This window comes from Sander vitreus, chromosome 7 (assembly GCF_031162955.1).
Source record: "Sander vitreus isolate 19-12246 chromosome 7, sanVit1, whole genome shotgun sequence".
In the NCBI taxonomy this organism is placed as follows: domain Eukaryota; kingdom Metazoa; phylum Chordata; class Actinopteri; order Perciformes; family Percidae; genus Sander; species Sander vitreus.
The window spans coordinates 7,444,124-7,459,601 of NC_135861.1; the positions used below are offsets into that span (position 1 = coordinate 7,444,124).

The 15,478-nt window shown below is 40.6% G+C and overlaps 1 protein-coding gene across 3 annotated transcripts; it reads right to left on the reverse strand.

Annotated features, from left to right (window-relative positions):
- Window positions 1-389: 389 nt before the first annotated feature.
- znf341 (zinc finger protein 341) lies at window positions 390-15,449 on the reverse strand. Of its 3 annotated transcripts, none has more exons than XM_078254368.1 (16): window positions 15,361-15,449; window positions 14,023-14,151; window positions 12,606-12,796; window positions 11,891-12,040; window positions 10,783-11,229; window positions 9,862-10,045; window positions 9,371-9,461; window positions 9,171-9,261; window positions 7,090-7,279; window positions 6,091-6,323; window positions 5,096-5,304; window positions 4,752-4,848; window positions 3,393-3,525; window positions 2,235-2,346; window positions 1,930-2,000; window positions 390-1,246 (listed from the first exon to the last, which is right to left on the reverse strand). In XM_078254368.1, the coding sequence occupies exons 1-16, from the start codon at window positions 15,389-15,391 to the stop codon at window positions 666-668; spliced, it is 2,940 nt and encodes a 979-aa protein (XP_078110494.1). In that variant the 5' UTR covers window positions 15,392-15,449; the 3' UTR covers window positions 390-665. The 3 variants fall into 3 exon arrangements, with proteins under 3 accessions (XP_078110494.1, XP_078110495.1, XP_078110493.1); XM_078254369.1 differs by having other exon boundaries at window positions 9,371-9,464; window positions 14,041-14,151; window positions 15,361-15,448; XM_078254367.1 differs by having other exon boundaries at window positions 9,371-9,464; window positions 15,361-15,448.
- Window positions 15,450-15,478: the final 29 nt, after the last annotated feature.

The window sequence follows — 15,478 nt, forward strand, 5'->3', positions numbered from 1 at the left end:
AAGATGGCCATTTTCCTTGTGCTCCCACTAGGTAGTCTCAAAAATCTTAAATCTCCAACTGAAGTAGAAGTACACAAGGAAATTTGAGGGACGAACGATGGCAAACGGAGAAAAAGACTATCGGAGGGTGGCATTTTACTTAAAATGCAAAAACATTTTGTTACACTTGACTTGACAGTATTTACATAATTAACATGTCATAAACGTTTATGACATAACGCTTCTGTCAGTGTCATTCAGTTTCTGTCATGACTGTGTCATGTCACTCTTATGTAGATACCTTCAAGTACAGCGTTACTGAGCATTTATATGGACACAAATATACTTCGAGACGGGTTAACTCAAAATAATTCAGTTTTTGCTCCATAAAAGCAAATGTAAAGACAATGTTGGCATTGCTTTTGACATGACATTTTTAATGAACCACTGTGGCTTAACTTGCACAAAATGTGTAAACAAGAACATAGAAATGGTCCCTTGGTTATTTTGGCAAAATATATACTACTAGGTAACTGTTATTACTTGACAGTAAAAGCAGTGTGTATGATTTTAAATAACGTTTTAATTTAAAACAAATAATTATTTCCCCAGACTTGGAAAAAAAATATTGGATAGTTTGTTTGGTCCATGTCCAGGAAACGTTCCTACAAAGATGATGCTTAAAACTACAAACATGGCTGCTGCAAACAGTTTTGGTCATTGCTCTGAATCTGCTCCAGTGCTACGCCACCATGTTCTATCCCGTCCTCTTCTCTGTCCGTCTGCCCTTCAATGGTGCTGATAGTCCTAGCAGCCTGACTACCCTCGTCATTCCTCCCATCTCCCTCCTCCTCCTCCTCCTCCTCTCCCATCTCCTCCTCCTCTTCCTCCTGCCCGTGTGTTTCCACCTGCTCTTGGCTGCCCTTTGAGCTGTCATCATTCTCTTCGTCATCTCCACCGGCCCCTGGCCTTTTTTCTTTACTCAGGAACCTCCTTCTTCTTCCGTCCTCCCCTCCGTCCTTCTCCTCTGCCATGGGCACTCCCCCCACCTGGTCTCCCTCTGCCTCTCCAGTCCCTCCTTCACTTCCTGTTCCGTTCCCTGCCGCGGGACATTTGTGACCTCTGTAATAGCTCTGTCTGGTGAATCCCTTGTTGCAGGCGGAGCATCTGAAGCGGTAGTTATCTGTGTGAGACTGCTGATGCTCGAGCATGTGGGCCCTGCGGCTGAACGCCTTCTGGCAAAAAAGACACTTGTAGGGTTTGATACCTAGAGGAAAGAGGAGTTTATAAGAATCAATGTAATAATATAGAATAATTAATAATGTAATAATTTGTCGTTTTAGATACCAAAGAAGGGTTTACCCGCTTTCAGTTCATGTCTTTTGTTAAATGTACAGTATGAAGTTTCAGTGATACAAACAATTCTGAACAAGAAATTGTATGTATGTTCTTTACAAATTAAATAAAGATCAGACTGACTGACTGACATGTGATGTGCATTCTTTTTAGAAAACAATTAGTTTTCAGAAATGTCTCATGATATATTGTCCCTAGAAGTGTATTATTCAACTTTAGTTTTTGTTAAAGAAGGAAAAGAAAATCATAATACTCGAGAATCTAATCGGGACAAAAGCATATCATCCCAGCCCTACTGGCTTATATGCCAAAAGATGTTTTTTTTGTATCATTTTAATTAATCACTTGGCCCTGCAAACATACCCTTAAGTTTGGCAGTCAAGTCTCAGGTATGTCTAGAAAACAGTCATTCATCCAACAACAATATTTCCACATTATGAGTTCACTGGTTTTCGTGTAAATCTGTTCAGTTTAAGAAGTAAAGAAATAGATCACGTGGGAAAGGACGTTTCATTATTGCTACAACAGAACATTACAAACAATATTCCGTCATCTTTGTTTGAATGAAAAGTATTATTGCTATCATTCACTCACCAGAATGTGACAGAATGTGGGCCTTGAGTTTGTCTGGTCTGTTGAATTCTTTGGTGCAGCCTACATGTGTCCTGATGACAAAAACAGAAAGCATTACAGAGAGCATTACATTAAATAACTTGGAAAGTAAGAATCAAAAAGACAAAAAAAAGGGACAGAAAAGCACAAGTGAGGAGGAAAAGAAAGATAGACGTAAGAAAAGTTGAAAAGGCTTTAATGATAAAGTAAAATGAAAGAATCAAGTAGGGAAGGAGGGAAGAATGATTTAAATAAGCAAATATGGCTTTTCCATTTGAGAGCCTCACCTAAAGGGACACTTGTATTTCTTGAAGGGTTCATGGATGAGCATGTGTCGCTTCACTTTGTCCTTCCTGTTGAACGTCGCCTCACAGAGGGAACATTTGTATGGCTTTTCACCTGGAAAATGGAATCGGCATCAAACTCACACCTTTGATCGTCATTAATGTGCAGTTCTCGCTTTGATTATGTCATGTCCAAGTAGGGGTGAACGTAACTCTAAGTCAAACTAAATCTTTGCCCTGGCAAAATTCTTCCAATTCTATAGCCTACCAAGGCATTTAAATGCAAACATTTTAGCCAGAGATACATCAACATCAACTTGTTCAATCAGTAGTTTACCCAGACATTGTTAAGGGTTTATTTTAACAGGTTAAGGTTCAATTTTTAAGGTTTAATAGGTTCTTCCGTCTGTCGCTTTCTGGTGTGATAGGAATAAAAACTAATAAACTGGATTGTGACCCTGAGAAGTGACAGCCACCTTAGTGGCTAAGCAGACACTAAAAATAGTGCTACCTAAGGAAACTCAAACATCAACATCATAGAGCATTTCCAGCAATGAGACAGGAAAAATATCAACACATCAGCCCTTGACTTAGTTACGCAACATAATGCACAATTGTCTAGTGCACCGGATCTCAACAGCCCCCCCCCCACACACACACACACACACCCTCGAAAGAGCGCTACAAACCAGTGTAAACAGCTGTTTCTACAGACCTCCACCAAGCTGGTTTTGAATGAGTTTTGTGAATGCTCTGATTAATACATGTAAACAAATAATGCTTTGCTTTAATGACAGTTTAGTTTTAGTACCTAGTACCTAGCCTTGTCCAATGTGCTTCAGGCTCTGTGGGCTTGTGATGCGTTTGTGACTTTTTCCTCTCCCCCTCTGTGTTCCAGGGCCTCCTGATTCACAAGTGAAGCTCTGAATATAACACACGGAATGTACCAAACTCACACAGTAATGTAAAAAAAGTCTAGAATATGCTATTTCATTATTTTCTCCCCAACCATCTGGCGACCCCAAGAAAAGTTTCTCGCGACCCCCAGGTTGAGAACCACTGGTCTAGTGGCTTGGCTTAAAGTCTTCTTAATATGAAAATAAATAATAAATAATAAATGTCAGATGGACAAGGAGACTGCTTTGTGGAAGTCTTTCAGACCTGAGTGAATACGTGTGTGCAGTTTGAGGTAGTGCTCTGTCTTGAAGGCTTTCTTGCAGATCTGACACTTGAACCTCCCTCCAACGCCATGAGTGGGGAGGTGGCGTCTGAAGTACCTTTCACACGGGAAAACCTGATGGCAAGCAAGAGAACAGATGAGACACTCAGGCACCGAGGTCTTAAAAATGTGACATGAAAAACAAAAGCCCTGAACGTCTCAAACCTGAACTAGTGAACTGTACATTTTAAGGCAAAGATATAAAGCATGGTAGACTTATCAAAATCAGAATCAGAAAAGGTTGTACTGCTACATTAAGTACACTTGTGTTTTGTGGAATATGCCTTGGTGAAAGGTGCATACATAAACAGACAAACAAACATTAAACATGAATATGAAATAAACAATAAATACAGAAACTGTCGCATAAGAGGCTGAATGGTTTGAGTGCACAATTTGCAAAGAATATATAGTATGTGCAATGGGCAGATGTAAAGTTAAGGATGAAGGTTAATGACAATTGTAGTGACTTCGTATGGGGGGGGGTTTACATGCACACCAATATCATACTATTATTCCGAATATGACAATATTACAAATTTGATACAGGTCATGTAAACAGCATATTCCGGTTGGATATTTATAATAGGGCCTTTTTCCGAATATAGCATTTTCCGAGACGTGGGATATTCTGGTATTATTCGGGTTTTAGAAGCATTCTTTTGACATGTATACAGCGCATTCGGAATATGCGTCTCAATCTGGGTTTTTACCGCAGTTTACGGCGTCTTGTCCTGTTTACGGCTTATGGTCAGCTTTGTGCGTTGCTATGGTTGCTGTACACAAACCAACCAGCCAACAGTATGCAAGGCTGCAGACCCGATAAGAAGGAGAAACTTTTAAACATTACCAAAAGACTTGGATATCAACAGGTTTTTGGACATGCGCACATATCGCTTCGCCGACCTTTTCAAGAAGCTGGTTAAGGGAATGAAAGAGGGACGCCGTGTTTGCACGGTCCAACAAGTCCGCCACCGGTGGAAAACTGTGAAATAATCGTATTTTGCACGGCTACATGTAAACAGGAATATTAGTGGAATATTCACTTTCATTAGCCATGTAAACAGCTTAGTCAGAATATTACGTGCATGTAAACGTAGTCAGTGTCAGTGGGGGTTCGGGGCTCTGTTGGTGAGGCTGACTGAGTGCAGAGGGACTACTGTATGACTACTGTAACTTTTAGAGTCCAAATATCATTACAATAATAGCTAACCATGCTGGCTCTTTACGTGAGGACAGCTTAACAGATTCCAAAGGTGTATAGTTTGAATGTGTACAAAGCAGTGTGTACAGTATGTTACCTTTTGACAGTGTGGGCAGGGAAAGTTGTGCGTGGCAGTCAGCAGATGTTGGTCCAATGCCTCCTGGGTAGAATATCGGCTTTGACACTTCACACACCTGAGATGAAACACAAGAACAAAAAAAAGTCATGTTTTTGTTAAAATAACGTACCACCCAACTACAGTAACATATCAGTTGTCTCCTCTTCTTCAAGAGCTTCATCTATGAGAGAGACTTTCTCTCACCTGCCCCACCTCAAAGACGCTGAGGCCATTTCAGCTGACTTTGGGATGCCAGTGTTCTTCCCTCTGTTCTGCTATCATTACGATGTAATCAACGCACAAGTAAGAGTGACTGAGCTGACCTGTAGATGGTGGTTTCCTTGTGTGTGCTCTGTTGTGGGCAGAAGCAGTGGGAGTACTGGTGGACTCCCAGTTCAAACAGTGATGGGAACACCTTGTTACAGAGGTGGCAGCGGTAGGTCAGCTGCTCCTGGTGCGTCCTGATATGCTCCAGGAACTGGTCCAACTTCTGGAAGGTCTGGGAGCAGGACTTCAACACACACTTGTAAACCTGGGAAGTAAACATGGTTAATTAATCTTGTCATGTAAGAAATAAATTAAAATCATCCAGTGTTTTTTCAATGTTTTATCCCATTTAATCCAAATCACGTATACATTATTACTGCCCACCATTTTCTAAAGCATACCCTTACATGTATTTTTGCATGAGTGATGCGGACCTGGATGATTCTGCATCGATGCAGTGACAGACCATAATCGATTATTGCCTACTGATGTTACTTGTCGATTTTACAGTGGCTGCTTTTTTTGTTTTTGCCTTTTGCCTGTTTGCTGTGTTCAGACTCCACTACATTCAGGAAGTGTCTTTTTTAAGAGCAGATACAATAAAAAGGGGAGTTAATATATATATATATATATATATATATATATATATATATATATATATATATACATACATATATATACACATATACATATATATATATATATATATATACATATATATATATATATATATACATATATATATATATGACTGCTTGAATTTGTTGATGAAAACCATGTGTAGCAATATGTATTAATATTGAGGAGGTGGCGCATTGTGATGCTTCGTGATATCGAAACGATTTGAATCGTTGAAAGGATAATCGAAAACCCGAATGCAATCGTGAGACCAGTGAAGATTCACACCACGATACTGTACTTGATCATACTTGATATTTCTTGTCAAAACTGCTTTAAAACGTCTGCTACTGTTGGAAGAGGCCAGGAGCTCTTCTGTTAGATAATCAATCCCATGAGACAAAAAGTAAGCAAACATGGACCCTGTACTCACCTGCTCCCCTTTGTGCTGGGTCATGTGAGACTTGAGCTGGAAGTAGGTCTTAAACTTGCTGGCGCAGAACTGGCACTGGTAGGAGCTGTCTATTACAACTATCTGTTGGCTCGGAGCTTGGCACTGTTGTTCCTGGTTGGACTGTAACTGAGGAAGCCCGTTCTGCTCGGCTTCCCCTCGGCTGACCTCCGGATCAGCCTCAGGCGCACTCTCCTCCAACTCTCCTGGAGCTTCTGGAATCAAGCATTGTATTCACAAACAACTTTAAAGCTAATGTGTATTTCGGTATGTGGTGTCAAACTGTGGCATTCATCGGATAATGATTTCGAGCGTAGTCAATCAATATCATTCAGTTCAAGAAAATGTATAAGACAAAAAAAAAAATTAGACAATTAAAGTTGCCAGATACATTTATTTTCTTTATTGTTATCATTATTATTATTTTCTTTTTGTTTTTGGTCTTCTCTCTCTCTCTCTCGCTTTCCTATGTAAAATTAACTGTTAACTGACCGACAGTCTATCTATTTCTGTTTGTTGTATTATCTGAGAAAGGGGCTGGAAAAATAAGATGTCTTCATTCAGCTCCTTTCCGATCATGGATATGTGATGTTATATAGCAAATAATTTTTGCGGTTCGATTATAAAATGTGTCTGTGTCCATGAGCGAATGTGTGAAGTGAAGTATTTACTGTAAAGGCTGGAAATGTAAATCTGATGAAAGATCAGTAGCGGTTATTAATATGTAAGACACAAGTGAAAGTAACCTACAACTCAATAAAATATAGATGTTATTTTTAGCATAGGTGTACTTTGTCTCACATTGCCAGACCTTCCTCCACAGCGCTGCTGAGGAGGGTCTAGGAGCAATCCTGGAAGTGGAACAGATATAGACTAAGGTGTACCTAATGAACAGACGACCAAGTCTATGTGTTCTTTAATATAATTTACATACAATGCATGATTATTGGAATGTATCAGTAGGATGTAAACAGATATTACCTGTTTGAACTCCCTCTTCTGTTTGTGTTTGACAGTTCTGCTGCTGTGACCCCTCCTCCTCTGGTTCACCCTGCTGCTGCTGCTGCTGCTGCTGCTCCCCGACTCCCTCAACCTCATTGGATGACACTGGAACCACCTTTACTGTGATTGGTAATCTGGACACTGTGCTGGCCACGCCCATAGGCCACACCTTTAAGATAAAGAAAGTTATTATTTTGACTGTGTTGTTGGCACTGTGCTGCATTCACATCTTATGGGAATAATCAAAGGATGTGCTTTACGATACATTTTACTGGCATTGGTTAATTTACTATTTTACGCTACACCCTTCCCCCAAACAGTCATTGTTTTTGTCCAATCATAGCTAAGCAACTGTAACTAGACACAGCAGGTCTGTCAACCTTTTGGATTTTACCACGTGTACATACAGTTTACGGAGAGTTTGGAGCGTGGGCTTTACAAGAGCAAAATGCAAGTGCAAAAGTCAAACGTTGCGTTTCTGTGCCTTTAAAGCCTCTGAACACCCACAGGTGTTTTAAGTTATTCTGGCTGATTAGACATCTGCTCAGGTCGAAGGTGGGCTGGAACTTTGATGGACTATGTTTCATCTACCAGTACGAATGATAAAGGTGTTATTTGTTCTGTCCTAACAGGTGCAACAAAGCTAACAGGAGGCTCAGGAAGATGTCAATCAATCAGTCTAAACACACCCACACAGTCCTGGGAAGAGGGCTAATCAGCCAGAATAACTGAAAACACCTGTGTGGGTGTCCAGGGCCTTTAATTAATGTAAGCTTAAAACGTTAGCATGTTTGGCTAACTAGCTTACTACCTACAGTAGTAACCCAGCATTACTTTTAAAGCCAGGGAGCATGTCATACTCTGTGGGGTTAAAGGTCACACCTTTTTTCACAGTAGACATTTTGTCTTGTCATAGTAGGAGAAGCACAGCTGAAATTGATGACCTTAACGAAGGCTCAATTCCATCAAGTGTCCCAGTAAGCTATTTCAGTGAGTCAGCATGCACAATACCAGGGCCTCTCCTAAGTGGAATGCAGCCATCATTAATGGTTTTGAATACACCTGTGCTTTTCCTACTATGACATGTCAACATGAAAAATGTTGACATGTCACATGTCAAAAATGTCCGTGAAAAAAGGTCTATTCTCGAAAGTATTTCCCCCCTGTGAGGTCCAATATGCCACTGTATCAGAGTTTAGACTAATGTAGCTGCTCTGTCCTCCTCATTGTCGGATCAAAATGTTACGTTCACCAAACACATTGGTTAGTCCTCATCCTGAATACCTTTTCTCTTGAAAAGTCCTAACAGGGTTTATCTGATCTTACATTTTTTTCCTTATCGTACTTACAATAGTAGGACTAATTAGTTCTAAACTGCAATACAAGAACAATGCTGTTTCTTTATTTCCATGACTTCTACATGGATGCTTACTTTTTGCCTTGGACATGCAGCTTTAACCACAGTTTTCTTTAGCATGATAGCATGTATCAATTGCATCAACTGCATATGGATGACCCTTTTACACGGTTCTCGTTTTAAATGAGTCAGCTTGAAACATACAGTGGGTCAGTCGGAGACTGCGTTTTACATTAACTCATGGAGCTAATGCTAGCATCAGCTTAATTAGCCAACTATAGCTACACCAGATAAATTCTGCTGGTGGCTGTTGTCATTTCAGTCTGCTAAATAAAGGGTCACCGGCTAGAAATGAGAAGCCTGCTTTTGTCAACCTCTGTCTGAAATCAAGCACTTGTTGTTTCAAAAATGGCTAGGAATTCCACAAGGTAAATCTGTCTTATTGTAAACTGCATACTGTATGTGCTGTGACAAGAGCGAAAAGCTTGACAGGCGTAGCTTGAGTTATTAAGGGTGGCCGGGCTTAGCCAATGGTCAATTAGAAAATATTTGGGCTAGCGTTGTTTGTAAGAATTTGTATGCTTAATTTTATCCAGACTTTTAAGCATATTACATCGACCCCATTGTGATGACTAGTGAGGATGTTTTTCTGTGGGGAGTTCTTTTGAAAAAAAGTATGGATTTATCACAAACTATTCAGAACCTTGTGTGTCTGCATGTGTTTCTTCACGTTGGACTTTTGGGCAAAAGCTCGGCCACAGACGATGCACTGAAATGGTTTCTCTCCTGTGTGACTGTAGAAAGAAAAAGGTTAGAGGCCATTACTAGAAAGGGAAATTGAGTCCATTTCTTAAAGTCTATTTTTAGATGGGGACAGTCTACCATGCTGACACAGTAACTCACCTTCGAATGTGCTGCTGAAGATCAAAGTTTTTCGAGAAGATTTTGTCACAGAAATTACACTTCAACTTTGGAACTTTCCCCTTCAGCTGCTCTGCTAAGGTGGAGAAATTAAGTGCATGAATATTTATCCTGCGGTCATCATCGTACATACGTTCATATCCAGGGTCATGATGTGCCATTTCATTAATTATTAACTGCAGCCTATACGTTTTATAACTGACTGGCTTTGAATGGATTTAGCAGTAGTAGTATGTAGGAATACATTTTTTTCAGTGGTGGAAGCTGTTACAGTGGCAGTAGTAGTACTAGAACTTTCAATTGAGATGTGAAGTGTCTCTGATCTAAATGTTGGTTCAGAGAATTTTCCTTCATGTCGTTTTTTTTCCATTCGGTATGAAGTTAGTGAAATGTAAAGAGCACAGAATATCACCTATGAATGGTGCGAAAAAAGTCAAACTTGCAATGTCCCTTGATGTTTTCCCCTCACATACCTGCGGCTCCATCAGAGCTTTTTTTGCTACTCCTTGATCGTTTGGGAATGATAACCTTTTCAAAGTCGCCCAGCTCTGTCAGGTTGGTGGTGATGCTGCAGGTCTTTGTTTTGGTGCACTGCTTCCCGGGGCTGTAGACAGGAGGGGTGTTGAATGACTGGCTCTCCACACACTGACTGGGCACCTGAGGGAGACACACGGGCTCAGTGCTTTGTCTTAAACTGCTTTTCAGTTTCAGTCTTCTGTGCATACAAGTACACGCCTTATCTGATCAAGATATTCATTCATTCATTTGGAGTTTTCTTTAAAGCCATAGTGCGTAGTTTCTGTCTCCCCCATGAGGAATTGTAAGTAATGACAACAACACTGTCGTTGCATCCACATGCCGCAAGCCTTCGGTGATCGCGCATGTGGTTAACTGCTCCTCAGATCTCTGCAGGGTAAATCCAGACAGCTAGCTAGACTACCTGTCCGATCTGAGTTTTCTTTTGCATGACTAAAACAACCGTTTGAGCGTACACATGTTCAACCAAAACAAGTTCCCTCCCCTGGCTGTTTTGCAGCGGCACCATGGCTCCGTCCGGCGCTTAGCACCGCCCAAGACGATTGTGATTGGTTTAAAGAAATGCCAATAAACCAGAGCACGTTTTTCTCCCATCCCCGAATGTTGTGTGGACTAGCCAGACTCTCCTCCGCAGCGGAGACTAGTATTGCATCAACTCATTTGGCAATGGCTTGAATGTAACGGATGTCCATTAATATCAAATAATGGCGCACTATAGCTTTAATATTTTTACTTCAGCCATTACGGACAGAAATTGTTTAAATGTTTTTTTACGTGCAATACCAGAATGTCTAGATTTAAATGGTGCATAGCATATGTAATACTGAGATAGTAACCACACAGGCAGCTTTACTCACTTGTACAGGATGGAAAGGGTGCAAACCCAACATGTGGATCTCTGCACCACCACCACCCCCAGCCATATGGGGCAGTGTGCTGTACACCTGGACTACTGAGTTGCTGTGGCTCACTGGAACCTGTGAGGAGAGCGGCTGCTGGGTGGGCTGTCCAGCTGGCAGAGGGTGGGCCGGTGTCTGGTCAGATGGCAGCGGGTGGGAGGACTGCTGCTGCTGATGCTGCTGATGCTGATGCTGATGCTGGTGCTGCTGCTGTTGGTGCTGCTGTTGCTGTTGCTGTTGGTGCTGCTGTTGTTGGTGCTGCTGTTGCTGTTGCTGTTGCTGTTGTTGCTGCTGCTGTTGCTGTTGCTGCTGCTGCTGCTGTTGGTGATGGTGATGATGATGATGGTGGTGGTGGTGATGGTGCTGCAGGTAAGATACACCAGCTGTGTGCATGCTCAGGTTACTCTGCAACACAACAAAGGTAGCAGATTGATTCGTTAATAGTGCAGCTTAAAAATGTTTTAATATATATATTTGTACGCTCAGAATGACTCAAAATTAGGGCTGCACAATATATCTTTTTTTTAATCGTCATCATGATACCAACTGGCACAATAATCACATCGTGAAAGGTGGCAACATATCGCAAAAGACACTTAGTGATTTTTTATGTCGAAAGAAAATATCAGTAGAAAACTGCACTTTAAAATGTAACCGTCACTCTTTTTTTGGCGGTGCCTTTTATATTCAATGTAAGGTTCAATTTGTTCAATAAAAGAATGTTGGAAATGATTTCATTTGTTTTAAATTCAATAAGCAATTAGTTGTATTTTAGCAGAATACTGAAAGCAGCAGAAAGGCAGAACTGTTCTGTTTATTTCTCGCAAGTAATTTTGTTTTAAAGCAATATTCAACAACGTTATTGCATATTTGTTCTCATATCGTGCAGCCCTACTCAAAATGGACATTTTTTTAGCTGATGTTCTCCGAATCATCTCACACTTTTGGTGGCTTTAAACAGAAAGCATTACACACAGTGACTGGCAAGGATGTGATGCTTCGTACACAAGGCACACAAAAGTGACAGGAGGCCAAACATCTACTGTGTAATGTTGTGCTGTGTTACCTGTATAGGCGTCTGCATCGTGGCCATAGGCTGGTCGATGGAGGTGAAGGCTGAGATAGCCGACATGAGGACATCGTCACTGACCAGCACGTTGCCTTGGACCAGAGTGTGTGTCAAAGGGGAGGGAGGGACTGTGATGTAGGTGGATACCTGATGTAGAAGTGGGGAGTAATACACAAAACATAATATGAGTAATATAAACAAACACAAGTGAGGAAAGCATGCACAATTGTGTAAAAATGTATCCCTTTTAACTACTTTGCTTAATACCGTCATCACAATGGGAAATAATAAATATTTGTCTTCGTATCAGAAGACAAAATGAAAGTTACTGCACGTTTTATCTTAACATAGATCTAGAAATTCTAGCATTTTCTTTTTTTTCTCTTCGTAGTCCTGCTCTCACTGTTCCTCTTTTACAACAATTCAAATAACATTCTATTCTAAAAACATCTTTATTCTGTTTGTTATATTTACAGTTTCCCTTTTTGTATTCTGCTGCTCCTTTGTCCTAACATACACATTCATGTACTTATTATTTGAACATCAGTCACTTCCTTCTTTCTGCCATCTAGATTTACAAGCTTACAGGGTACATTTGTAGTCTTCTTTTTACAACTTTTACAGTATATACTGGTTGTTACAGATGAAAACAACAAAATATGGAACAAACACTTTATCGTTCACCCCATAAAAACACCCTAACTAACTTCACCTGTCTGTTGGCAGGAGTCTGTGGTCCAGAGCTTATTGAGGGGACTGGTGTGTAGCCATTGGTGGAGGCCAAGGACACTGTGGACAGGGAGGGGACGCTAGATGCGCACTGCTCCCTCTTGTGCGTCATGAAGGCTGGCAGAGAATTGAACTGTTTCTTACACTTCCCACACAGGAACACATCTTCGTCGTCTGTAGGAAGGACAAACATAAGAGGTTTCAAGCACCTACAGGGCTTTAAACTGCAGTAAATGTTAATGTATTAATACAACTAATCAAAAGAGCACTTTGGCCATACAGCATGTGGTGATGGTGCATTTTACAGTTCAAGCAGTAGCAAACAAGGTCATTATCGTGAGAAGGGGGGGGGGGGAAGCCTCCGTGACTGAATCATCGAAGAAGCCTGAGTGACACTGCACCAGACCCCCACTACACCGAAACTTTCCAGCAGTGAGCCCACATGGCGACTGGCCAGTGTTACTCTCAGACTGGGCCTGACCAGACCTGATGGGTCCAGGCTCTGCAACTAGGCTCTCACCTGTTATCTCCCCTTACTGACATGGCTCCTGGAGGGCCTTGAGCTCCATAGAGGTCTTTGAATCACTCGCTAATCTTGCCACTCACATGGGACCAGTTTGCCTTATGAGATCCTACATGGACCTGATGCACAGCTCCCACGGTCACATGGAGACACAAACCCTTTCACCACAAGAGGTGGCAATTATAAAGGGACTGTCCTAATTTTGTGCAGTAAAACAGCTATTCATTTTTTGATTTAGCACAAGCACAAGTTGCAATGCCGTAACATCAGGGAGATACAAGTAAATGCTGCTAGTATAAAATAAATGAATCCAAACTGGCACTATTTCACAAAGCAAATGTCACATATTTACATGTCACATATGCTTATATTGTTTGTACCTATACTTATATTGTTTAATATTCCATCTAAAGAATGTGTGACGTGCACCAACAACACCAAAACAAATTCCTTGTATGTGTTAAAAAACGTACTTGGCAATAAAACCCTTTCTGATTCTGATTCTGATTCTGAGTGGGGCTATTGTTGAAGCCATATTGAAGTTATATTTTTGAATTAAGCTGATACTGTGTTAAAGACAGTATTCCTATATATATATATATATATATATATATATATGTATATATATATATATACACACACATACACATATATATATAAAGACAGTATTCCTATATATATATATATATATATATACACACACATACACACATATATATAAAGACAGTATTCCTATATCTATATATAAATAAGGCAATTACAAATAACAGAGGGTCACTGGCTTCATAATGGTGGCTTTCTGATTTTGTGGTACTGCGTCTGACCGTAGGCTTTTTATTATTTCTGTTTGTTTGGATATCACTCAGCTGGTATTTACTGTATTTGCTGTATATACCCATAGACTGGATAGCGGACGTCCCAGAGACATTCTGGTTGTTCGGGTCAGGAACTCCACCTTGGCCATCCAGCAGAGACTGGACCGCCAAAACTGTCTGGTTGTCCATGCCTTAAGAGGAAGAAGAGAAGGGTGGAAAAACATGTAATAAGTCACATGATATAAAGCTTTATTGTATTCCAGGCACTCAATGGCTGTATGTTTCACTAAGATCTGAAAGTATGAATGTTAAAGGGTCTAGGTAATAAGCTGAAAGGGAAGTGTGTCTGGCCCTGAAGATGGAAGGGAACCTGTGTTTTGTTCAAATACATTTTAAAAGAAACACTCACAGTCTGGTAAACCTTCAGATGAAAAATAAAAAAATGGTGCATGCTTTAAGGCAAGGCATCAGCAGCTTTATATCGTGGTATATTCAGCTCTTCAGCTCTACTTGCCCTATATTGATTTTAGAATTATTTTTTGGGGAAGAATGTACACAAATCAACAGATTGATACCTCAGGAAACTACACAAGAGTCGCTGTAAATGGACTACCGACCAACGCAGACTACTATTAGCCCTTAGAGTAGCAAACAGCTTTATCCACCAGGCTGTCAGGAAACTGAACTCTCTCCCCTCTCTACCCCCTCTCTCTGCCCCCCCACCCCAAAAAAAAACCCTCTGGACTCTGAAGTTGCTGCTGTTGCATTTTTGCACATCTTTCTGCTCTACCACAACACATCATATAAACATTTGTGCTGCTTGTGACATTCTTGTGTTTTTGTCTTGTGATCTTGTCTTGTGATATTGTTGCCGTTTCTTGTTTTAGTGGTAGGAAAAATGTCTGTTGAGCACTTTTTTTTTACTCTTGTGGTAGGAATGTCTTGTCTTATCTGTTGTGCATTTGTTCTTCTTCACGGTGGGATGGTGAGAAACGAACTTCCGATTCCTCTGCATGTCTAGTATATGTGAAGAAATTGACAATAAAGCTGACTTGACCAGAGTACTATAGCAACAATTCAGTCTGCTGCAAAAATGTCAAATGCAGTCTGAACAGGAAAAGGGAAGCATATAATGTTATTGCCTGACTGCAATATGATGAAAAATACTAACAGTCGTAAGCTGTCTATAAGGTCTGAACAATAATCAATCTGTTTGTTTACAGTCATAGTCACTCTTCCCTGTATGGGATGTTTTGATTGTTATAAGAAAAATAGACGAATTTCCATCGCTTTAGAGTTTTCTGCACATCAAATGGTCCTAGTATATTGACGTTGTTTAAAATACGCATTCACGTTTTATTCTAGTTGCAATTACGTGGTTATTAACACATAATTCATACCTTCAAGCACTTCAAATATTGCTTGCGCCATCTTGTAGCTCCTCTGTTGCGCAATAGGCGCTCGACTCGCCGGGGCTGCCTGTTGAGGTACGCTCCCCTCAACTCAGGAAAGTACAAG